Genomic DNA, 24,558 nt, shown 5'->3' with positions numbered 1-24,558 from the left:
GATTAAGCACAGAATTATCATATGACCCAGAAATTTCACTCCTAGCTATATATCTACATACCTAAGAAAAAAACAATGTCCACACAAAAGCTTGTACATGACGTTTCAACACTATGAAACATTATTCATAATAAACTAAAAGTAGAAAACAACCCAAATCAACTGATAAATAAATATAGCATATCAATACAACAGACTATCATTTGGCAATGAAAAGAAATAATACCAATACATGGTATGACAAGGATGAACCTTAAAAACATTATGATAAGTGGAAGAAGCTAGCCACAAAAGACTACATATTATACAACTCAATTTGTATGAAATGTCTGGCATAGACAAATCTATAGAGACAGACTATATATTAAACGTTGTTTAGGGACAGGTTGGAAGACTGGGGGAATGAGGAGTGACTATTGCTAATGGGTACAAAAGTGTTCCAAGATGGGTACAGAAGTATTCTGTAGTAGTGGTTACAGAACCCTATGAATATACCAAGAAAACACCGTACAGTAAGTCCTCATTTAACATCACGGATCAGTTCTTCAAAACTGTGACTTTAAGCAACACGTTGTATAACAAATCAATTTTACCATATGTTAATTGATATAAGCAAGAGTTAAGTCCCTACAGCATATTTCTGGTCACAAAAACTTCATCAAACTTCTAAATAAATACTCAAAACACTTCTAATATTAAACATTCAAATAAATGTGCACTCTATATATATTTAAGAAAGATTAATTAAAAATAAGTAGGATAATTATTTACCCAATTATCCCAGTTCAGGGTCACAAGTGGCCAAAGCCTGTTCCAGCAGCTCAGGAAAGAAGGCAGTGTATGGCAAATGCACCTGACAGCGGTAACTTAAGCAAACCCTGAGAATGACTCTATGGTCTAAAAAGAATGTGTATTCGGAGTTCCGAGCTAAGGAACCTGGGAGTGGCCAGACTTGAAGATTCAATCCTTATCTATGAGGATAAAGACATCTGAACCTCTAGCCCATCCAGTGAAATCTAGACCATACACAGAACCAAGGTCCTTTGTTTTGAGTTAAATGAGGGTTTTCAGGTGGAAGTTACTAAGGGGAGGATGCTAAGGGAAAATGCTACATAAACTGCATGCTTTTTCAAGTGGCTGTCGTCTTCTGTCCAGCTCGCAACTCTGTATGTAAGTTCCCTCAGTAAACCCTATGTCTCATTCTCTGGCTCCCCATCTCTTCTTCAGCCTCTCTGATACGATGCAATACATACCGAAGTCAACAGGGGTCCAGCATGACAGGCAGGAACCTGTCCTGGACAGGATGCTATTCCCTCACAGGTGTACTCACACACACACACCCACATTACCTTATGCTGCTACCACTTAGACATGCCAGTTCACCTCATGCGCACAGCTTTGGGATGTGGAAGGAAATGAGTACCCAAAAATCTACACACACATGGGGAGAACATGCAAACTCTACATAGACAGTAGCCCCAGACAGGAATCAATTCTTTTCCTTATCAACATCATAAAAAAATCAAAAACAAAATGAGATATTTGAAGATCTGCTGTATTGTACAATTTAAATTGGTGACTTATATGGTATGTGAATTCTATCTTAATAATGGTGTTAAATGAGAAAAAGGCAAAAAGGCAAAAAAAGAAAATTCTTTTTATGCAATATTACATTGCAGAGTCTACAAATGAAACAAGCTTATATAAGAAAAAAGAGGCCAGGCGTCGTGGCTCATGTCTATAATCCCAGCACTTTGGGAGGCCAAGGTAGGCGGATTATTTGAGGTCAGGAGTTCAAGACCAGTCTGGCCAACATGGTGAAACCCCATCTCTACTAAAAATACAAAAATTAGCCAGGCGTGGTAGCGCACATCTGTAATCCCAGCTACTTGGGAGGCTGAGGCAGGAAAATTGCTTGAACCCAGGTGGCAAAGGTTGCAGTGAGCTGAGATCGTGCCACTGCACTCCAGTCTAGGCCACAGAGCGAGACTCCATCTCAAAAAAAAAAGAAAAAAGTAAACATTTAGAAATGTTTTGTATAAAACACTCTTACCTCCAGTACTGATTTCTACTTCTGTAGAATCTCTTTCCAAACTCCCAGCACTACTAACAATATTCATTAAATGAATTGCAGTCCAAGCAAAAGGCATGCGATATTTCCCAAGTCTTTGGCAAAACTGATCTGCTTGACTCTTCAGTTTCTCCAGTTTTTCTTTATTCTGCAAAACAGAACTTTATATATTATATGATTATTCTTGAAAGATACCCATTAAAGGCTATTTCATACTAAAGGAAAAGGATGAGAAGTCTCAATTCCCAGCAGAGATGAAAAAAAAATCTGTACCTTACAGAGATCAAGTATTAGTGTAATATCTTAAGCAGTGAACAAACTCAACATATTCTACAACTGTACGTGCAGAGCAGGTCTTGAAATTTCTGTTTGTGATTATGTTATTCTGGGGAGAAGAGAGCAAGTACCAAACAGGTATTATGTATTGCAAGTATTTGTTTTAGGAAGGAAGCACAACCATGGTCTAGTCAGCAACTGGGAACTACAAAATATTCTAAGTTATAATTTGTTAAATTTTGTTACTCTATAAAAGATGGAAGTAGCTGAGCAAATTTGAAATAGTCCCTAACTTATAACAGCCATGAGTTAAGAGTGGGGAAGCATGAATAGGCCAATGATAAACAAGCTCAGAGTTGTAACAAAAGAAGGAAAGTAAAAAGTACTAGAAGAAGACTAAACACTGGAAAAAGACTAATGGTCCAAATATTTAATAGTTCAAGCATATCTGGAAGACATCTTGAGGCTAGCTCAACTTTTAGGCTACTCCTGAAACAAACATAAAGGTGGCCTGCAAAAGCCACTCAACAGTCTTAAGACTGAAAACCTATACTACCTCTCTCATATACTCTTTGCAGATGGGATGTTGAACTATACACTAATGACAGTGTCCTACCTTGGGACTAAGGGCTAGAAAAAGATGAACCAATAGCTAAATGATAGCTCTATTTATTACTATCTATATTATACCTCTAAAACAGTTCTTGTTTTAAGTACACTTCAAGTATATATAATTCTATCAGTGTATGTAAATATAAGCAAAGAGTGGAATAAGCTGCTAGTATATTTAAGAGCACTATGTAACAGAGCAAATTTAATATGTAAAATGACAACCTGCGGACAGCCAGAATACTATACTTTAACCATGAGTTCAGCCAGGTAATCAAGGATCAAGAAAAAAATATCATGTGCTCAGATCTACAGAAAAAGCTCAGTTTTTGTTCTGAATCTTGGGAAAACAGCAAAACATTTTCTGGGTTTGGGTTGCTTACCTAGTATTCCTCAAGTATACTTCTCCAGGAAGTTCCAGTATTAAATCTTGTGTTCAAAGATCCAAAGATCACTTGTATTCTTGTAACTAACACACAGTATCTGAAATTTGTTATCAATTATCCAACCTTTTTTTTGCTTTTATAAGTTTATGCATATTCTAGAACTTAAGCTGGGCGTGGTGGCTCACGCCTGTAATCCCAGCACTTTGGGAGGCTGAGGCAGGTGGATCACTTGAGTTCAGGAGTTCAAGACCAGCCTGGCCAACATGGTAAAACCCCGTCTCTACTAAAAATACAAAAATTAGCTGGGTGTGGTGGCACATGCCTGTAATTCCAGCTACTCGGGAGGTTAAGGCAGGAGAATCACTTGAACCTAGGAAGCAGAGGTTGCGGTGGGCCAAGATTGCGCCACTGGACTACAGCCTGGGTGACAGAGCAAGACTCTGTCTCAAAAGAAAAAAAAATCTAGAAATTAACCATCTGATGGCAAAAAAAAAAAAACCGCTGTATTTTCTTTTCTTTAAGACTATTCTATTTTTACTATATTCCTTAATAATCTGCAGTCAGATGGAAGCCAAGAATATTTCTATTTTGCTAGGAAAATTTCTATCAATATCACTATTTTATAAATAAAGAAAACCTTTCATTATTTAGGAGTTAAACTGAATTAATTTAGTTCTCTCCATGAAGAAAAAAATTTAAAGAATCAGTTAGTTTTGAGATAGAAGAGATTTTTAAAGAATACCACAGCATATGACACAGGCTAGCTGACAAATGAAATAAAGAAGAAAGAAAGATAGGAAGCAGGCCAACAGAAAAAAATACAGTACTAGTAAAATTCTTTAATATGCTTTGTATAGTATCCTCCCAAATTACAATAGTAATAATGTGGGGGAAATGAGAAGCATGACATTCTACCTTGGTGGCATCTGCCTCTTTGAAAATCATATATGGTTCTGCACACTCTCCAATGTCTCCTTGCTGTAGGACTTTTTCTAGCTGTCAAAGGCAAAAAAAAGTTAAGATTAAGCTTTTAAAAGCCTGAAATTCAAGGATGGTTCAATATATGAAAATCAATATAACACATTAACAGAATGACAGAAAAAAACATATGACATCTCAATTGCTGTAGAACAAACATTAGACAAAATTCAGTACCCTTTCATGGCAGAAACACTCAACAAACTAGTAATGCAAAGAAACCACCTCAACATAATAAAAGGCCATATATGAAAAGCCCACAGTTAACATCATACTCAACAGTTAAAGACTGAAAGCTTTACCTCTAACATCATGAATGAGACAAGAATGCCCACCTTAGCCTCACCTATTCAGCATAGTAATGGAAGCCCAAGCCTGAGAACTAAACAAGAAAAATACGTAAAGCATCTGAATTGGAAAGGAAGAAGTGAAATTATCTCTGCAAATGCTATGATCTTTTAAGTAGAAAACTTTAAAGATGCCACCAAAAAAAAAACTGTTAGAACTAATAAATGAATTCAACAAAGTTACAGCATACAAAATCTACATACCAGCAATGAGGAATTGAAAAAGGAAATTAAAAAAATGTATCACTTATAATACCATCAAAAAGAGTAAGATACTTTTACAAATAAACTTAACCAAGGAAGTAAAAGATCTATATACACTGAAGACTATAAAACATTGCTGAGACAAATTAAACTAGACACAAATAAATGAAAAGAAATCCTGTGTTCATGGATTGAAAAGACTTGATATCATTAAGATGTGAATACTACCCAAAGCAATCTATAAATTTAATGCAATCCCTATCAAAATCTCAATGATTTTTTTTTTGCAGAAATAGAAAAACCTATCCTAGAATTCACAGGGAATCTCAAGAGACCCTGAATAATCAAAACAAATTTAGGTAAAAAGAAGAAAGTTGAAAGTCTCATACTTCTTGATATGAAAATTTATTTAAAAACTACAATAATCAAAACAGATACGAGATACACACACACACACACACACACACACACACACACATATTCCTATTAGTTCAGTTTCACTGGAGAAGTCTAATAAAGAGTTCAAGAAAAATTAGGTAGCACCTACAGTGTATGTCCAATATTGTGTTACAGAATATCAAGATGAAAAAAAAATAAGTAAAGGCTAAATCTTTGCCCTTGAAAAGTGTATAATACTGACAGACAAGTATACAGACACTACAAAATAAACAAATATATTTAACATTATTCTCACCTTTATTACAAGAAAAACATCTTGGGAAGGATAAGTGATAGAAAAAATTGCTGATCTTGCCAGGGTGGTAATGGCAGCAGGTGGTACATGTGGACGTAACAACCCTTTCATCTGCTCAGAATTAAGGTCAAAATAAAAGTTTTCTGAAATCTAAAAAATATCAATATGTTAAACTTCAAAATCTGTACATTTTACAGTGTCTATTTCTTAAATTAAAAGAAAGTTGCTTCTGCTACTTGCTTTTAGAACTCGTTCAATGAAACAATAACCTGTTTTCAATTACAGTAATTATAATAAGAAAACATTTAATCTTAATAAATTAAATTTCTATTTTCTTTTTAAAAACATTCATGCTAAATAATTCTCAAAAAAATCATTACTTATTTATCTACAGATAGTAGGATATTATACTCTAATATTAAGCTTATATTTCACTGAGACCAATCTTTACATACCTAAATCAAAGTAAAAGAAGTCTACAAGCTATTTGGAAAATACAATAAGCATAGTCTAAACAACCATATTCCAAATTCTTTTAATTAGAGGAGGGGGATCAAGGTTAGGAGATTGAGACCATCTTGGCCAAAATGGGGAAACCCCATCTCTACTAAAATACAAAAAATTAGTCAGGCATGGTGGCAAAGCCTGTAGTCCCAGCTACTCAGGAGGCTGAGCCAGGCGAATTACTTGAATCTGGGAGGTAGAGGTTGCGGTGAGTTGAGACCACGCCACTACACTCCAGCCTGGCGACAGAGCAAGACTTCATCTCAGAAAAAAAAAGTAACCTCTAATAAAGTACACAAAGATATTATCATTGAGATGATGGATTCCAAATTGAGTTTTTAAAAAATTTACGAATAATATCTCAGCAGTTTCGAGTTAGCAAATAAAAGTTGCTAGAGCAGAATTCCATTAAAGAAATCCATAATATGTCTTGTGTTGGCAGCAGAAGTCACTGAGGGCACTTCAAGTTTCCTTTTTTCTTTTTGTAATTTTAAATTGTTTTTAGTAGCAATGCGGGGGTCTCACTACGTTGCCCAGGCCGGTCTTGAACTCCTGGCCTCAACCAGTCCTCCTACTTTGGCCTTCCAAAGTGCTGCAATTACAGATGTGAGCCACAAGCACCCAGTCAGCACTTCAGGTTTCTACTACATATTAGTCTTAGAATATTAAATTAAGAAATGTTGTAAAATAACCTTCCAAAAAGTTAAATTTAATGATTATATGATGGTAAAACTAAGAGCATTAAAACAGAATATTTAAAACACACAAAAATGGTCTTTTAGTTGGTGAGAAATTGAAAATCGTGTCAATAAAAATTCATGGTCATTGTCATTCCTATCGTTAGGTACTGCTTGCCAAAAGTGCTTTTCTTGTATTGTGTTTTCTATTTCTTAAAGTTGCTTCTGCTATTTACTTTTAGAATTCCTTCAGTGAAACAATAACCTGTTTTTAATTACAGTAATTTATAATAAAAAAATATTTAACTAGTCCTAATAAATTAAATTTCTATTTCTTTTTTAAAAAGATCTACGTTTAACAATTCTCAAGAAAACCAATCTTACAAAACAAAACAGGTTTCCAAAACCAATGATTATGACAAATGACTATGGTCAAATTATATAATTTTACCTTTTTCTTTTCCTTGACATCATATAAAGCCAAACTTGCAAAAATGGGTTCAATTTCAATTTCAAACCTTTATGAAGAAAAAGGATAAAATAATTTAAAAATAAATACAAAATACACAGTTGGAGAGAAATTGATTCCAAAACTACATTACCACAATACCTGGCACTTTTCCACACCTGTGCCTTTGTCTATATTAAAACTTCTTCCTGAAATACACTCTTCTATGCATACCGTTGAGTCTAAATCAACCTTATCTTCTCTAGTTAATCCTAATTAATTTATCCAGCTACAAATAAACTCAAACTGCCTAAAAGCCTAATGACATATTATGTCCATTCTGAGTCACTAATCACTTTCTAACATGGTCATTTATATATGTATATATGTTCATTTTTAAATACGTTTTAAAAATAAAAGCCTAATGTTTTCTTTTTCAGATTATAAATAACATATTCAAGGCAAAAATCTTAGAAAACACATCAGAATATTCAGAGGAAAACAGGAGCATCCAAAGAATCATAATTAACAGTTTAATGCCCAATCCATCTAGACTTTATGCACAAATGCACTTGTCAAACAAATTTTTTTAAACAAAGAGTGTCACAGCATACATAACACTTTGTAGTCTGCTTTTTTAACTTAACATTTTATGGACAAATTTTCACATTACATATATCATTCTTACCATCATTTTTAATGCTTGCATAGTAATTCCCATTGTATGAATATGGCAAAATTGCATACTTAATTGAGACGTCTAATTCATTTCTAAGAACAATGACTTACATACAGTAAACATCTAGTAAATATTTGTTGAATGAAATAATATACAACATGAGGTTAACTAAAACTCTAGAGTAGAGGTTCTCAATGAAGGACACTTTTGCCCCTAAGGGAACATTTGGCAATACCTACGTACATTTTTGGTTATCGAAACTACAGGAGTATTACTGTCACTTAGCAGTTAGAAGTTGGAGATGGAACTGAACATCCTACACTGTACAGGACAGTCCCTGACAACAAAGAACCATCTAGACAAAAATGTCAATAGTGCCGACATTGTAATAACCCCGCTCCACATTGCATATTTTTGTATTAAAAGAGAATTGAGGATCTTGTAGAAAATACACAACATATTTACATTAGGGTGAGAGTTTAATAAAGGGCCATTTACAAAGATTTGGACAGGATCTTGAGAAAACAACTACAGAGAGTGCCATTCCCTGGGGCTATCAAAAGCAAGAGTCATTACCAACCGCAGACCTAAAAGAGAACATGGAAGTAATAACCAAAAATTAGAAAGGATTACTATACCAAAGATCCGTCACAGAAACTGGCCTTGAAAAGAAAGAGGCAATAGATCTAAGTGACTCAGCAGGGAAGGAGACCTCACTCTCTTCTGCCCTCTTCTGTATCAACTTCCTGCTGATACATCCCTTAGTAAAACCCAAATACAAGTCAAATGAAAAGAGATCTCGGTGATCCTGTCCACATGTGTCAACCTCTACAAAACCTACTCTGCATCCTTTTGACACTGTCAGTCCATTTATTTTGGCCAATCCAGTAAATAAGTGGTATCCCACTGGATTTTTCATGGGAATCTTTTCGTCCAGTAAATAAGTGGTATCCCACTGGATTTTTCATGGGAATCTTTTCGTATATTCACTGACCATTCGGATATCTTCTGTTGGCCCATTTATCTATTTATTGACTCTTTCCTCATCAATTTGTAATTCTTTATGCATTCTAGAAATGAGCACACTGCCAAGTATAGGTGTTGGAAATACCTTCTCCTTTTCTATGATTTACCTTCTCTTGCGTCTTTTGATGAAAAGATGTCCATTTTAATGAAGTAAAATGTGTCAATGTTTTCTTCTAGGGTTAGTGCTTTCTGTGTCATGTCAAAGAAATCTTTTTCTTTCTATAAGATCATAAAGATATCCCTATATTATCTTCTAGAAACTTTACCATTTTGTCTTTCACATTTATGTCTACTATCAATCTGTAAAAAAAATTTTGTGTATCATGTGAGGCAGTGGTCAAGTTTCCTATTTTCATATGTATGAGAACACATATAGAGAGAGACAAGACAGACGACACAAAGAGAGGAAAGCAGCAGGGAGAAACAGATATCCAACTCTCCCACCAATTTATTGAAAGGATTACCCTTTCCATACTATAAAAAATGTCCACTGTTACTACAAATCGAAAATGCATAAACATGTGGGTCTTTTCCTTTTTTTTTAGTTGAAGTAATAAATATTTAACGAAATAATTTTACATAATATTAACAGCATTCATTTGGCCAAACATTTACATGTTTGTAGAGTACTACTGTATATAAAGTGGGAATATATCAAGTACAGACTTTTCTAGCTCTTTTGTCTATTCCAATGCTCTAGTTGTCTAATCATGTACCAATACTACACTGTCTTAATTACATAGTTTCATGCTAGTCTTGACATCTGGTTGGGTTTTTTTTAATAAAGTTCTTCAAACTGTCCTGCCTCTTTTGGCCCTTTGTATTTTCATATAAATTGTAGATTCAGCTAAAAATAAACAAAAGCAAATCAAAGCAAAATGTTAATTTACTTATTCAGAAAATTAGAGGCCAAGGCAGGAGGATCAATTGAGGCCAGGAATTCAAGACCAGCCTGGGAAACACAGCAAGATTCAATTTCTAATTCTTTAAAAAAATTTTTAAAAGAAAATTAGTACCCCAATGTGTAATTTAGTGCCATAAAATTACCGTGTAATAATTTTATAATTTTTTTTTCTTTTTTTTTTTTGAGATAGAATCTGGCTCTGTCACCCAGGCTGGAGTGCAGTGGTGCGATCTCGGCTCACTGCAACCTCTGACTCCCGGGTTTAAGCGATTCTCCTGCCTCAGCCTCCTGAGTAGCTGGGATTACAGGCGCGCGCCACCACACCCGGCTAATTTTTGTATTTTTAGTAGAGATGGGGTTTCATCACCATGACGGCCAGGCTCATCTCAAACTCCTCATCTCAGATGATCCACCCGTCTCAGCCTTCCAAGGTGCTGGGATTACAGGTGTGAGCCACCTCGCCTGGCCAATAACTTTATAATATTCTTAAACAGCATTTAAAGATCCATATTATTACTATGATGAACAAAGGGCGGAACCCGAGAAAATAAACCGAAGAAACCAATACAAATCCAGTGAGCTCCACTTTAAGTAGATAAGAATTTATAAATGCGACAAGAATTTATAAATTAGATACATTATTTGATTTTTTTTAAGTTTCAAAAGGTTCTTCCATTACGGAGAGTACCAAAAATGTATATGCAGAGTTTTTTTTCTTTTTTATATTCCTCACGGATTCAGTACACAATTTGAGTAACTTCAAAAAAAATGAATGCTACATTATTTCTATACTATCAAACATAGGCATGTTTCAAGAAATGCTACTTGCTGAGCAATACTCAATGGCTATTATGCTGCAAAAAAGGTATTTTTTTATTCACTATAAATGTACCACTCTACATACTTATTTAAAATGCTGAGAATACTTACAACAATGAAAAAAAAATTTTTTTAATCACCAAAGGCCTACTGTAAGACATTACTAATAAGATGTGACTTACTTGTTAGGTCTTTTAAAAATTAAGTGTGTGGGCTGGGCGCGGTGGCTCAAGCCTGTAATCCCAGCACTTCGGAAGGCCGAGGCAGGTGGATCATGAGGTCGAGATCGAGACCATCCTGGCCAACATGGCCAACATGGTGAAACACCGTCTCTACTAAAAATACAAAAAATTAGCTAGGTGTGGTGGCATGTGCCTGTAGGCCCAGCTACTAGGGAGGTGGAGGCAGAAGAATCACTTGAACCTGGGAGGTGGAGGTTGCAGTAAGCCAAGATTGTGCCACTGCACTCCAGCCTGGGCAACAGAGCAAGACTCTGTCTCAAAAAAAAGACAGAAAAAATTACATGTGTGTATGTGTGTGTATTTATTCCCTTTAAAAATAATGTATTTGATTCTGATCACAAAACACAGGGAAGGAGCAAGGGCAACACCTATAACCCCTTGGTCGCACATGTTCCTAGTCTATGTGTCTATAAATACCCTTTGTACAATAGCAAACTCATGCTGTCCTCCAAGTGTTGTTTCACATTCTAACAGCTACAGAGTATAGCATATGACCAGGTGGGAAGTAAAAACAGATGCCCTATTCACAAGGTAGAGTCTACCTCCAAATAGTGTTCCAGCTCTCTTTTGCTACTACTACTGAAACCAAAGTAGCTGGTTGTTCCTACCATTGATCTTCTAAAATTCTTTCATGAACAAGTAGGTCATAGACAAATTACGTCTGCACAATTCTTAGAGTGGCTTAAAGTAACCTTATAAAAAGGCAGTGACTAAGGTCTGCTCCTTATCCCCAGCTTCCTACGTTCCAGGATGCCTATGGCACCTGGACTGCCCCTCCTGGGTTCCCCACATCCCAGGGCAGCAATCAAAGCAGGGCAGGCCAGGCCAAGGATGAGGAATAAACAGTCTTTATTGGGCTCAGACCAGGAGTCCATGGGTCTTGAGGACCTCTATGTATTTGTCAATTTTGTTCTCCATATTCTTTCAGCCTGTTTCTGTAGCCTCATAAGCTGTCTTTTCCTCCAGTAGAGGATCTTAGCCTTCTCCTTCCTCTTCTCCTCCAGGGTGGCTGTCACTGCCTGGTACTTCCAGTCAACATCATGAGCCAGGAGCCCCAGGTAGGCAACCTTTCTCACAGGCTTCAGGCACACAACATTGAGAGCAGCCACCATTCACTTTTTGTCAGTGGAGCGGGATCCCATCAAACATCATTTAAACAGCATTTAAAGATCCATATTATTACTATGGTCCAAAGTAGCCTGGCCTCACTTGGTCTTGTGGGGCAGCATGCTTCACATGATCCACCAAAAGAGGCAGCTGGGGACTTGGAAATGGTATGGGCCTCAGAAGGGATTGGTGTTCATCTACCTGCAGAGGAAGGCCAGGTACTTTAACGTGTTTCTGTAGAAACTGCCAGAAATGTGGATGCCCTCACAACACATGATCACCACCTTCCAGTCCAGCAGTACCTGCTTGGCCACAATGGCCGCTGGGCAATCCAGAGATAGCCTCAGCCTCAAGCACCAGGACCTTCCCCCTCCCAACTTTGGCAGCTGCCTGGGAAAGGCTAAACTGAGTGTGTTTTCACATTTACTTACAAACAATTACAGTACAGTTTTGAACATTTTATCAATATGTGTTGACCCTCCATTTTGACTTAAAGTCAATTTTGTAAGATGTTAATATTGTTCCCTCAGCTTTCATTTGGTTAATATTTGCCATTATATCTTAATATAATTTTTTTATAAATTTTAATTAATTTTAAGAAATATTTTTACTTTCAACCTTTCTGGGTGCTTATGTTTTATGTGGATTGCCTGTTTTTTAATAAAAGACATGTAACTGGGTTTTTTTTAAATGCAGTCTCTTAAATGGATAGTTTGGTTCACTTACACTTATTCTTAAGACTTATATTTGGATTCATTTCTAGCAGTTTATTTTTATTGTTTACTTTTTCTTTTTTTTTTGTTTTGAGATGGAGTCTTGCTCTGTCATCCAGGCTGGAGTGCAATGGCGTGATCTCCACTCGCTGCAGCCTCCGCCTCCTGGGTTCAAGCAATTCTCCTGCCTCGGTCTCCCAAGTAGTTAGGATTACAGACGCATGCCACCATACCTGGCTAATTTTTTGTATTTTTAGTGGAGAGTGGTTTCATCACCTCAGTCTCCCAAACTGCTGGGATTACAGGCATGAGCCACTGTGTCTGGCCTATGCTCTTTTTTCTAAGTGTTTTTCCATTCCTGCCTTCTTTCTTTTGAATTGACTTACAGCTCCACTTTCAAACCAGTTTTCTCCTTTGCCTATAATTTACATTTCTATTTTTGTAACAGTTACTCAAGAACTTTTAAAGTACATAGTTAAGTTTTAAAATATTAATCGATATCTTATTCTCCCAAACAATAAGATCTTAGAATGTTTTAACCCTAATCAACCCCCAATTTATACATTGTTATTGATTTTTAGTTCTATCTTATTTTAACCTCATAAACTAGACTATTACAGCAAAAACAGGTTTATCTTTGTTTTCCATTTCTTTCTTTGTTCATCATTCTTTCTTTCACCTAAAATCTTTCTTCCTGAAATACTTCCTTTAGAAGTTACATTTTTAGTGATAAAATGTTGTTAGAAAACACTAACAATTTTTATCAGTATAAAAAATTATTTACCTCATCATTTGCAGATATCAAAAAATGAACACAAATTCTTTGCATATCCTCCCATTAAGAAAAGTCTATTTCTCTATACCTTGAATTCAGGCTGGCCTTGTGATTTGTTTTGATCAATAAATGATAAGCTGTAAGAGTTTTAATCCAAGGCTACAAAGAGGTCTTACAGCTTCCACTCTCCTTTTTCTGAAAACCCTTCCACCACTACATGAACAAGCCCAGGTCAGTCCACTGAACAATGGGAAAAGCATAGCTACTTTCCCAGTTGACATTAAGCCAACTGCCAAATACATAAACGAGAGACTCCTAGACCAACCTGCCTGCCAACTACCAGACATGCACAACTCCTTTATAGATCATCCAATCCCAACCAAATTGGCCCAAACTACAAGAACTACCCAGATAACCCACAGAATCATGAGAAATATTGAACATCTGTTGTTTTGAAACATTACATCTTAAGGTAGTTTACAGTGCAGCAAAAACTAACTGCTTCAAGAATGTGTTTGTTGAAAGGTAATTTTACAGGGTATGAAGTTTGTGGTCAACAGTTATTTTCTCTTAACAACATTGAAGATAACACTCAATGTCTTCTGGCTTCCATTGCTGCTGTGATAAATCAGCTGTTAGCCTAATTATAATTTATTTTTTCTTTTTTTTTTTTTTTGAGATGGAGTCTTGCTCTGTTACCCAGGCTGGAGTGCAGTGGCGCGATCTCAGCTCACTGCAAGCTCCGCCTCCTGAGTTCATACCATTCTCCTGCCTCAGCCTCCTGGGCAGCTGGGACTACAGGCGCCCGCCACCACGTCTGGCTAAATTTTTGTATTTTTAGTAGAGATAGGGTTTTACTGTGTTAGCCAGGATGGCCTCGATCTCCTGACCTCGTGATCCGCCTGCCTCCACCTCCCAAAGTGCTGGGATTACAGGCATGAGCTACTGCGCCTGACGGCTAATTGTAATATCTTTGCATAGGATCTCTTTTTCTCTTTGGCTGCTTTTAATATAGTTTCTTGGTTTTGTATTCTCCATTTTTACTATGTTTAGTCTGGATATGAATTTCTTTTTATTTATTATTCCTAGATCCTACTAGACATCCAGAATTGAGAGTTACTACTATGTTTCATAAATTTTGAATAATTCTCAGCCATTATCTCTTTAATAACTGTTTTCTTTTTCCCTAAGTTATTTCCATTCTAGAATTCAAATTAGACTTTTTGTTGATATCACTTTATTTTTCATCTATTTACATCTTTGTGTACATTTTGTATAAGTTTGTTGTTTTATGATCAAGTTCACTTATTCACTCTTCAGTTTTATCTAATCTATGTTGAGCCCACCTAAATGGATTTATAATTTCAATTATAAAATCTTGAAAAAGATCACATGAATCTTTTCAAAATCTTCCTGGTCAATTCTGACAGTTTCTTGTTCCATTATAATATTTTAAAATAATTATTTACTTAAATATATTAAAAGTACTTATATTCTAAATCTGACTGGTAGTCCTTTTCAGGTCTGCAGTTTGTTTTGCCATGTTTGTTGTTTTATGACTGGAGCTGAAACTTTATCTGTAGAAATATTTTGAGGCCTAAATTTTTAAAGTGAATTTCTCTAAAAACAATTAATTAATGTATGCTTCTGCCAGGTACCTAGGGCCACTGCAAACCTAGACTCACTTTAAACTTTTGCCTTGGAATTTTTTGAGCCACACATATAGGAGGTAAGCTTATGACTAGGAATTCTCAGAGTTTTCTCTTTTTATTTTTTCCCGTTTCCTGTCTGACTTTTCCCTGCCAAAGCTGAAGTTGCAGCAAACAAATATCACTACCATTTCTAGTATTACTCTCGTGAAATCTGGTGTTAGGCATTCATGCAGGAGTGTTTCTATCCTGCTTGCATGCCAAGCTCTTTTCCTTGCAGCCCATTAAAACGAGTAAGAGCAATAGCCCTAATGTAAAATTAGCTACAGAACACTTACTCCTGGGAAATTATGATTTCTTAGCATTTCTTGGCTAAATTCGTATGAACTTGACCATGCCTAGAAGATATTCCCCTGAATGTATAAATCACTATGTTACTGACTAATAGTCTTCTTAATAGTAGAAATAATTTTCTCATCCAGGATAAAGAAAGGCTGTTCTTAGGGAACAAAATGTAAGAGAAACAATTTTCAAAAATATATCAGTTTCTATAATGAGCTAAAGTAAAGCTATCATTTCTGACTCTTTCTGAACTTTTGTGACCTCAAGTTCTTCCTCACTTTAAACCTGGACTTTTCTTATCATAGACAAATCAGATGTATATAATTATTACTTTAGAATTTTTAATGAGAGCCAAACAAACAAATGCTAAAGAAAATAGAGTTGTACAAAAAAAAAATTCTATATTTTATTTCTCTAAGAGAGAAATAACAAACTTGTAACTTTTATTAATCAAGAAAATCATAAGTAAAGCTACAATGAGACAACACTTCATACCCACTAGAATGGTTATGATTTAAAAAAAAAACACACAGGTAATAACAAATGTTGGTGAAACATGGAGAAATTAGAATCATCCTAACTTGCTAGTGGTAATGTAAAATGGTGCAGCTGCTTTGGAAAACAGTTTGGATAACTCCTCCAAAAGTTAAACATGGAGTTACTATACTAACCATAATTCCTATCCTAGGTATATACTCAAGAGAAATGAGAACACATGTCCCATAAAAACCTATATACAAATTATGAACTTAATTTGTAACAGCCAAAAAGTGGAAGCAAACATTACTGATTAATAGATAAACAGAATGTGGCATATTCATCAATGGAATATCACTCAGGAATAAAAAGAAATTATAGTACTGACACATGTTACAGCATAAACCTTAAAAACACTATGAAAAACTAAGTTTTTAAAAAAAAGGACTACATATTGCATGATTCCATTTACAGGAAATAGTCAGCATAAGCAAATGTGTAGAGACAGAAAGTAGGATAGTGGTTGCCTAAGGATGGAAGAGTTGGGGAAAACAGGGAGTGACTACTAACGAATACGAAATTTCTTTTTGGGATGATGAAAGTACTCTAAAATTTATTGTAATAATAGTTGCACAGATCTGAGAATATACTAAAATCCACTGATTGTATTCTTGGTGAACTGGGTAAACTTACTGGTGAACTGTACACTGAATATACACTGAGTGAACCACATAATATGTGAATTATACTTCAATAAAGTATGTTTCTTTTCAAAGTAGAAACAACCCAAATGCTCACTGACTGATAAATGGATAAACAAAACGTGGTATATCCACACAGTGCAATATTGTTCAGTCATATAAAAAAATGAACTACTTGGACGGGCACAGTGGCTCACACATGTAATCCCAGCACTTTGGGAGGCTGAGGCTGGCAGAACACGAGGTCAGGAGACCGAGACCGTCCTGGCCAACATGGTGAAACCTCATCTCTACTAAAAATACAAAAAATTAGCCAGGTGTGGTGGCAGGTGCCTGTAATCCCAGCTACTCGGGAGGCTGAGACAGGAGAATCGCTTGAACCCGGGAGGAAGGGGTTGCACTACTACACTCCAGCCTGGGCAACAGAGTGAGACTCTGTCTCAAGAAAAAAAAGAACTACTCATATATGCTAAAACATAGATGAACATCGAAAACATTATGCTGTATGAAGAAACCAGACACAAATGGCCACATATAATTCCACTTACATGAAATATTCAGAATGGGTGAGCTCATAGAGACAGAAAGAAAATTAGTGATGGTCAGGGGCTGAGGAAAAAAGACAACAGGGAGTGACTACTAACCGGTATTGTTATGGTCTGAACAGTATCATCCCCCAAAATTCATATGTTAAAGCCCTAACCCCCAATGTGACTGTAATTGGAAATAAGCCCTTTAAGGGCTTATTAAGGTTAAATGAGGTCCTAAGAGTGGAGCACTAATCCCATGGAACTGGTATCCTTATAAGAAGAGGAAGAGATACCAGCGACCTCTCTCTTTCTGGGCACACACAGAAGAAAGGTCATGTGAGAATGCAGCAAGCAGCAGCCATCTGCAAGCCAGGGAGAGATGCCTCATGAGAAACCAACCCACTGGCACCCTGATCTTTGATTTCTAGCCTCTACAACTGTGAGAAATAAATTTCTATTGTTTCAGCTACCCAGTCTATGGTTCTGCTATGGCAGCCTGAGCAGACTAATACAGGCATGGAGTTTCTTCCTGGGATAATGAGTATGTTCTCAAGTTAGACAGTAATGATAGCTGTACAAGTCTGTGAATATATACCCCTAACCTGTATACTTCAACAGGGTTAATTTTATGATATATAAATTAGATCACAATAAAGCTGTTAAAAAACAAAACAAAACTATAAGTAAGAACTGATGTTAGGTGTCCTGTTATTCAAAAGATTCAATGCACTTAATCTATCTAACACGTTTCTGAATAAATCTAAATATACAAAGCCTTAGCTTTCAAGGAAAGAAATTGCCAGAATTATATATAGACATGGTCTGTCCCTATGAGTTGCTTGTTTCAGAAAGCTCCATGAATCAAAACTTTTTTCTTAAGTTGGAACGAATAATTAAACTTATAATATTAACATGACAGCATGAAATAAGAGAAAGCACTTTGTAAAGCAGAATGTAAATATATCACCTCAATGATGGTAGCAGAAACCAGATCTAAGTTTTTTCAAGAAGGAAAAAATACATGTATCAAAATCTTCAAAAAACAAAGCCTACTGTAAAATCAAATTGATTTTATATTTGTTACACAGCAGGGTTAGCTTCATATATATCTTAGGCTTAGAACAGTAGGATTAGCTTCATACATAGGTTTGAATGCTGAATAGCATTTAAAATGATATACAGAATTTAAAAGTTGACTTTACGTTTGCTACACAGTAGGCTTAGCTTCATAAATATGTTAGGCTTAGCACAGCAGGCTCAGCTTCATATATACGTTTGAATGCTGAATAGCATTTAAAATGACATGTAGAACAGTACTTCTCAAAAGGACACAAATACAACTATAAAATCTACTCAGATTTTGTTACACCAGTACTAAAATTTTATCCTGGAAAATAAAAGCTGTAAGAAAAAGAAATAAATACTCACTTAAGTGATAAGCATTTTACAAGAAGTCTCTGACCAAAATGTTCTTTGGGTACATCAGGAACACTAAGCCGTTCTATTGGTTCTTCCTACAAATTGAAAAGCAACACCAAAATGAATATGCTTATCATATTCCAACTCTTTTTCTTAAGAACTTACTTTACTAATCTAATACTTTTAGTCTTCACAATAGAACATAGAAAAGAAAGACCTATTTATCCACAGACAGAAGTCATTTGATTATACGTTACTCATTAAGAATAGGAAATTCATTAGTATAAAATGTATTCATTTATAAAAATTACAGCTATGTTTCAGTTGCTTTATCCCCTACATTATTATAATAAATACCCTACATTAATCATAATCCCAAAAGATCGATTTTAATAATCATTTGCTTCTTTATATGCAAACATCTATACCTCATCTGGTGATGGATGCAAAGCAAAAAGTTCTTTGTGACGGTTTGATTTCCTTTGGTCATCATTCTGACGGTCTATTTCTTCATTTGGAGTTCGATCAAGTAAATTGGGAAGCAAAGCATCAGGAAGTGAATTTTTCAAGTCAAAGATACTACAGGCCCAGCTACCCCTTGGGGTATCATCTATTGACATTGAACGTCTTTTAAGGTCATCCTGTCATGCAAAACATTAAATATAATTATATTAATAAATAAATTAACAATTATTTTAAAATAACTTCTTAAAGTTATTTAAGAATAAAAGTATTACTTGATCATCCTGGTAGTTGTTGCCATCTGGAGCTTCATCAGATTCAAAAACTTGTTTTGGCAAACCTTTTTGCCTTTCTTTCTGTTTATCTAATGTGTTGGGATTAAATCCTGTTCCCAATTTATGGTATCTATTAAAGAAAAAAGTTACATAAAGATCAACTATCAAACTTCGGAATGCTCTCACTTTTTGGGCATCATTATGTAATAAGCCAAGTGTTTTCTGCATTATTTCTTTATGTAATACGAATCCATTCTAGCAATTGAGGTTAAAGAAAGTTTCCATTCAATGCTCCTTTAACCCAGCTAAGCAGTAGAGTATGAGTTTCCGAAAGCAAATCATATTTTCCTTCTTTCCATGCCAATCATGTGTATATAAATTAAGCTGTACTTTCAATTCAGAGAATTCGTCAGTAAAAAGAAAACTTGGGAAGCTAGTAACTTGGGTTAAAGAATAAAATGAGAAAATAGAAAATATACACTGAATTAAAAATAATATAAATTTTAAAAGGTTATATACATATAAAGCACTGAATTTTAAAATTTCAAGTAGCCAACAAATTTTTTGCTATCTCTCATTATCTATAAAAGATCTTAACCTAAAGCTACAGACTTGTAACATGAAAACCAGCAAAATTTACACCATCACTGTGTACATATATATCACTTAACATTAAATATATACACAGGTAGCTAAAAACAACTCTTAAATTAATGCAAGCTTCTTTCTTAACAATCCAATAACAACCTAATACCCAAGAACATCAAATATGAGCTGATCAAAGAGCAATTATTGTTCATGATTCAACAGTTCACAGAGCCAAACTGAAGGAATATTTTAGTTGAAGCAAAACAATAATGTTCACAAGAAGATGGTACAGTTCTTGCTATTACCCAATTCATGAGATAGTAAAGAATCACATTTGATATGAATTACTCACATCCAGTCTTGTTGCTAAAGCTATTAAAATAGCAATTACATGATATTAACATCACAGCATAATCGCAAAAGAGAAAGAACTAAAGACACTCAATACAGTAATATGAAAGTTATTACTTAGAAGCAGATATCTTAATATTTAACGGAATGTTTCAAGTGTCTTAATTTGTAAAGCTGCATACGTAAGCTGCTCTGATAAATCAGAATACCACTGAATTCTATCCTAAAAAAATTGACAATATGAAATTCAAGAAAGCAAAGAATGATTCATGATCAATACTCTCTTCTATATCATCCAGTCCTCTAGTCAGTTGCTATGATAAGGCTCTAATAATTACCCATTCAACCCCACACACATCACCATTTTTCTGACTTGTTTCTTGGCATTCTCATTCTCATTTACAGTTCCAGCCACACGGTCCTCTTTACTCTTTGTTCCTTGAACACTTCTAGCATGTGATCAATATGGAGCCTTTGCATGTATTGTTCTTCCCTCTGCCTAATAACATTCTTCCCCCAGATATTCACAAGGCTCACTTCCTTCAGGTCTCTGCTCAAAATCACCTTATCAGTAAGGCTTCCTCTGATTAATTACATAAAACAGAAGGTCGAGCATGGTGGCTCACACCTGTAATCCCAACACTCGGGGAGGCTGAGGTAAGAGGATAGCTTGAGGCCAGGAATTCAAGGTAACAATGAGGTACAACTGTCCCGCTGCACTCTAGCCAAGGCAACAGAGTAAATAACTAAACAGAAACCAAAATAAATAATAAAATAAAAATATTTGTTCCTCTTCTTGGCCCTCTCTATCTACTTCACCCTACCTTTTTCTCCACTTGACTCACCTAGATCTTATCTAGTCTATATTTACCTGTGTTGGTTTATTGTCTATCGACAATCTCATTTCCCACTAGAATATAAACTCCATGAGGGTAGAGAGTTGGTTTTGTTCACTGCTGTATCATCAGTCTTTAGTATAGTGCCTGGTACATGTAAGACTCTCAGTAAACACTTACTGAATAAGTAAATAAATAAAGTACTTTTGTGTCCCTTTATCATTCTGTGCTGAATCGTGGAAGAATTTTGTGGCTTCATCTTATAGCTGCTTCACTTTTCAGCCACATCTACACCACCATTAAGCCCATCTGCTGAGTTTGGAATATTTTTTCACTAATCAAAATTTAATTTCCAAAGATAATTAATTGATTTTTATGTGGTTAAAATATCCTTTCACATTTCTCATGTACATTATTCTCATGTATTTAAGAGTATTCTTTACACTTATAGGTCTTAATCTGTATTCTATTAACTATTTCCTAAATTATTAGTTCTTTTATTTGTAGTTGGATAATTCTCTTTCAAGTGTATTGGTTTGCATCAAATTCTTGGCAATTTCAAGTTCTATCTTAATTTTTTAATTTGTATCCCCCACATCTGTCTTAAACTACTGTATCTGCTTATTCCAGCCCATATCCAGTGGTTGTGGGGAAAGGGCAGATCACACCACCAAGCAAAGTCTGCCAGTACCTAGTCTTCTGGGTATGAGCATTCCTTCTTCCTCCAAGACATGCTCACCCTGGGTACTATCCTATTAGCCTAAGCCTCCACAATTACTGATCCAAAAAAAAGGGCAGATATCTCTGTTGTTACTGAGCACACATTGTGGAAGAGGTTTCAAAGTGATCACATATCCAATATTTACCAAGTCTCCCTTTCCATTTCCTGCATTCACTGGTTCTGAGCTTAAAGCACTACTGAAGCTTTTGCATGTATCTTCTCCTTAGATTATTCTGTACTATGGTTTTCTCTTACATTCCAATCATACCTATCTTCTTTGTTTCAGAGATACCTCATAATTTCTAGTTCACCAAAAGTACTCCCTTTGGTCTTCCACTTACCAGTGCATATAATGTATAACATCTAGTATAATAGAAAAAAATAAGAGCTTTAGAATCTGATGCCCCTACGTTCTAATACTGACTACCCTACTTTTTGGTTTGTGGGATCTCAGAGAAGTTACTTAACTACTCTGAGCCTGAGATACCTTATCTGTTAAAATCTTAAGAGATGAGTGCAAAGTGCCCAATAAAATGCCCAGCACACAGTAAACCCATAAATGTTAATTCTCTTATCCTCTTGCCTAAACCAAGGTTAATAATCCTATGCTTAGAATTAAGTAGTAGATTTCCATGATTCTGAGGTCAATATATTTTACAACTAACCTTTTTATTAAGATTTCTGATTATAGGTTTCTAACATATATGCACAGAGGTAAAGACTTTTGAATTATCTGACAGAGGAACAGTATTCTTCAGTAATGTCTAAAAGCTGGCTATCAGAATACTTATCAAAATTGTAAGTTCATAAAAACAGCTCTTGTATATAAAGGGTAGCAGACTGTGCTTTTATTAGGTCACAGTGAAACTAAAAAGCATGTCAGCATTATCCTCCAGAGTGATATTTAGCACAATGTAAAGTCTAGTGAAATAAGACAGCCATGAGGGCAAAACAATAAGCAATGGATATATCACTTTTGCTAGTGCTGTTTTGCACAGATTATTTCATTTGTGAAAACTATAATGCCATATCAGAATTCTCCACTACCTCAATCACATCTCCTTCAGAAAAATAAAATAAGGTTAAGAAGATTCAGCATGAAGACCCTTCTCCATTATGCAAATTAGCAAATGATTATTGTGTAAATCAGTTTTAATATACTTCTTAATCTGACTTATTATTGCACAGTTTATCAGGAAAATAAATTTTGGCTAGAACAAAACATTATTTTTTACAAATATTTACCTGATTGGATATAGAGGTCAAAGACCTATAAATATTAGAAACAGCAGAGATCTTTCAAATAGCTTGGTCTATAAAACTGCCTGTTAATGTTAACTTAGCCATTTAAGTTTCACTAAACTGGATTCTTTTTGAGAAATACAAATTATTCACCAATATCTACCCAATATTTCCTAAAAGAATTAGACTACAAAATTATCATATATTATTAGCTCTTAATGATTTATAATAATACAGAAATACTATTTTTCCATGAATTATATTTTACAAAGAAAGTAAGTAAAAGTAATTGCAGAACTCCTAAGGAGTAAATATCTATACACAAAGGTTCTTCTTTTGTTTCTTCAGCTATTTCGTTTAAATAAATTTCCAGGTCTCATAATCATTATGAATCTGCCTTAATCCGTTTAGAAATCTTACTCAGTATTCGTAAATGTTGTAATAAATATATAACTTACTTTCTGATGACAATTGCCCAGTCTTCTGTATAACTTCTTATACAGTCTCTAACATGTGGATCCATTTCACTATTTTAAAAAGGAAAATACATTTGTAATTCAGACAGGACAGCACTGATGTTCATTAATTTGGTTGCTACAATTGCTGTTCACATAACAGGAAATGATGATGCTACAAGAAAATAGGCTCTAAATAAAATAATGGAAGGTAGCCTTTCTATAGTTACTCTAAAGCCAAAAACAGGTCAATGTCTCCTTACCTTTCTTCAGGTACAGCTGAAACAAGAGTTCTGCAGTCCCGAGGACTATAAACAACTTCAATATCATCTGGAGGAAATTCAATCAAATCCCGTAAAGGCCCAGAATCCACAGCCAAAGGATGAGTAATGAGGTAATCTTCCAAATCCACTGGATCTACTGCTTCAGTAAGGGGCACCTTTGTAAAAAGGTGGGATAAGAGATGGGTAGAAAATAAGAGATGAAGTAATTTTAAAACTTAAGGCAAATAACTTATTTTTTAAAATAAAAGCTTTTAATCTAGTTCTTTCTAAAATTTTAACAGATATTCAACCAGACGCACTAAAGAAAACACAAAGTGTTACCCTTCTTGCACTCCTCGATGTTTTGGGTCATACTCTCTTTAACGTCCTTGCTGACACTTTGCCCAGAACTCTAACATAAAAACACTAGTAAGAATTAACAGTTTTATTCTACTTTATAGTTTACAAAGTACTCACTGGAAGGATTATTTTTGCTTTTTTATATCTTTGGATATTAAAAAAAGTAAGTTGCTCCGTTTCTAAACAGTGCTCTGACTTTATTTCTTGTTTTTGTTTAGTATCCTAGTAAAAACATATAATCAGACTGGGGTAGGCTAAAAAATTTCCCTCCAAAAATTCTCCACATCCTAACACATGGGCCCTGTACATGTTACCTTACATGGAAAAAAATAAAAGTCTTTGCAGATTAAGGTTCTTAAAACGGGGGTATTATGCTGGATTTTCCAGGTGGTTTCTAAAGGCAATCACATATATCCTCATGAGAAGAC

At 35.1% G+C, this 24,558-nt stretch overlaps 1 protein-coding gene and 1 pseudogene across 9 annotated transcripts in view; both read right to left on the bottom strand.

The window, feature by feature from the left end:
* DOCK7 (dedicator of cytokinesis 7) overlaps positions 1–24,558 on the bottom strand; it is a 228,799-nt gene that overhangs the window by 171,905 nt on the left and 32,336 nt on the right. For all 9 annotated transcript variants that reach the window (XM_007978501.3, XM_038000744.2, XM_007978502.3 and 6 more), the window contains exons 3-11: positions 23,771–23,946; positions 23,511–23,579; positions 19,315–19,444; positions 19,006–19,218; positions 18,587–18,672; positions 7,198–7,264; positions 5,566–5,715; positions 4,258–4,338; positions 2,054–2,219 (exon numbers count right to left, since the gene is read on the bottom strand). In XM_007978501.3, the coding sequence (XP_007976692.1) occupies positions 2,054–2,219; positions 4,258–4,338; positions 5,566–5,715; positions 7,198–7,264; positions 18,587–18,672; positions 19,006–19,218; positions 19,315–19,444; positions 23,511–23,579; positions 23,771–23,946 (1,138 nt within the window). The remainder of the gene's footprint in view (positions 1–2,053; positions 2,220–4,257; positions 4,339–5,565; positions 5,716–7,197; positions 7,265–18,586; positions 18,673–19,005; positions 19,219–19,314; positions 19,445–23,510; positions 23,580–23,770; positions 23,947–24,558) is intronic.
* Positions 11,586–12,552, bottom strand: LOC103224702 (large ribosomal subunit protein uL13 pseudogene; annotated as a pseudogene).

Source organism: Chlorocebus sabaeus, chromosome 20, assembly GCF_047675955.1.
Source record: "Chlorocebus sabaeus isolate Y175 chromosome 20, mChlSab1.0.hap1, whole genome shotgun sequence".
In the NCBI taxonomy this organism is placed as follows: Eukaryota; Metazoa; Chordata; class Mammalia; order Primates; family Cercopithecidae; genus Chlorocebus; species Chlorocebus sabaeus.
This window is presented reverse-complemented; position numbering and strand designations above follow the sequence as displayed.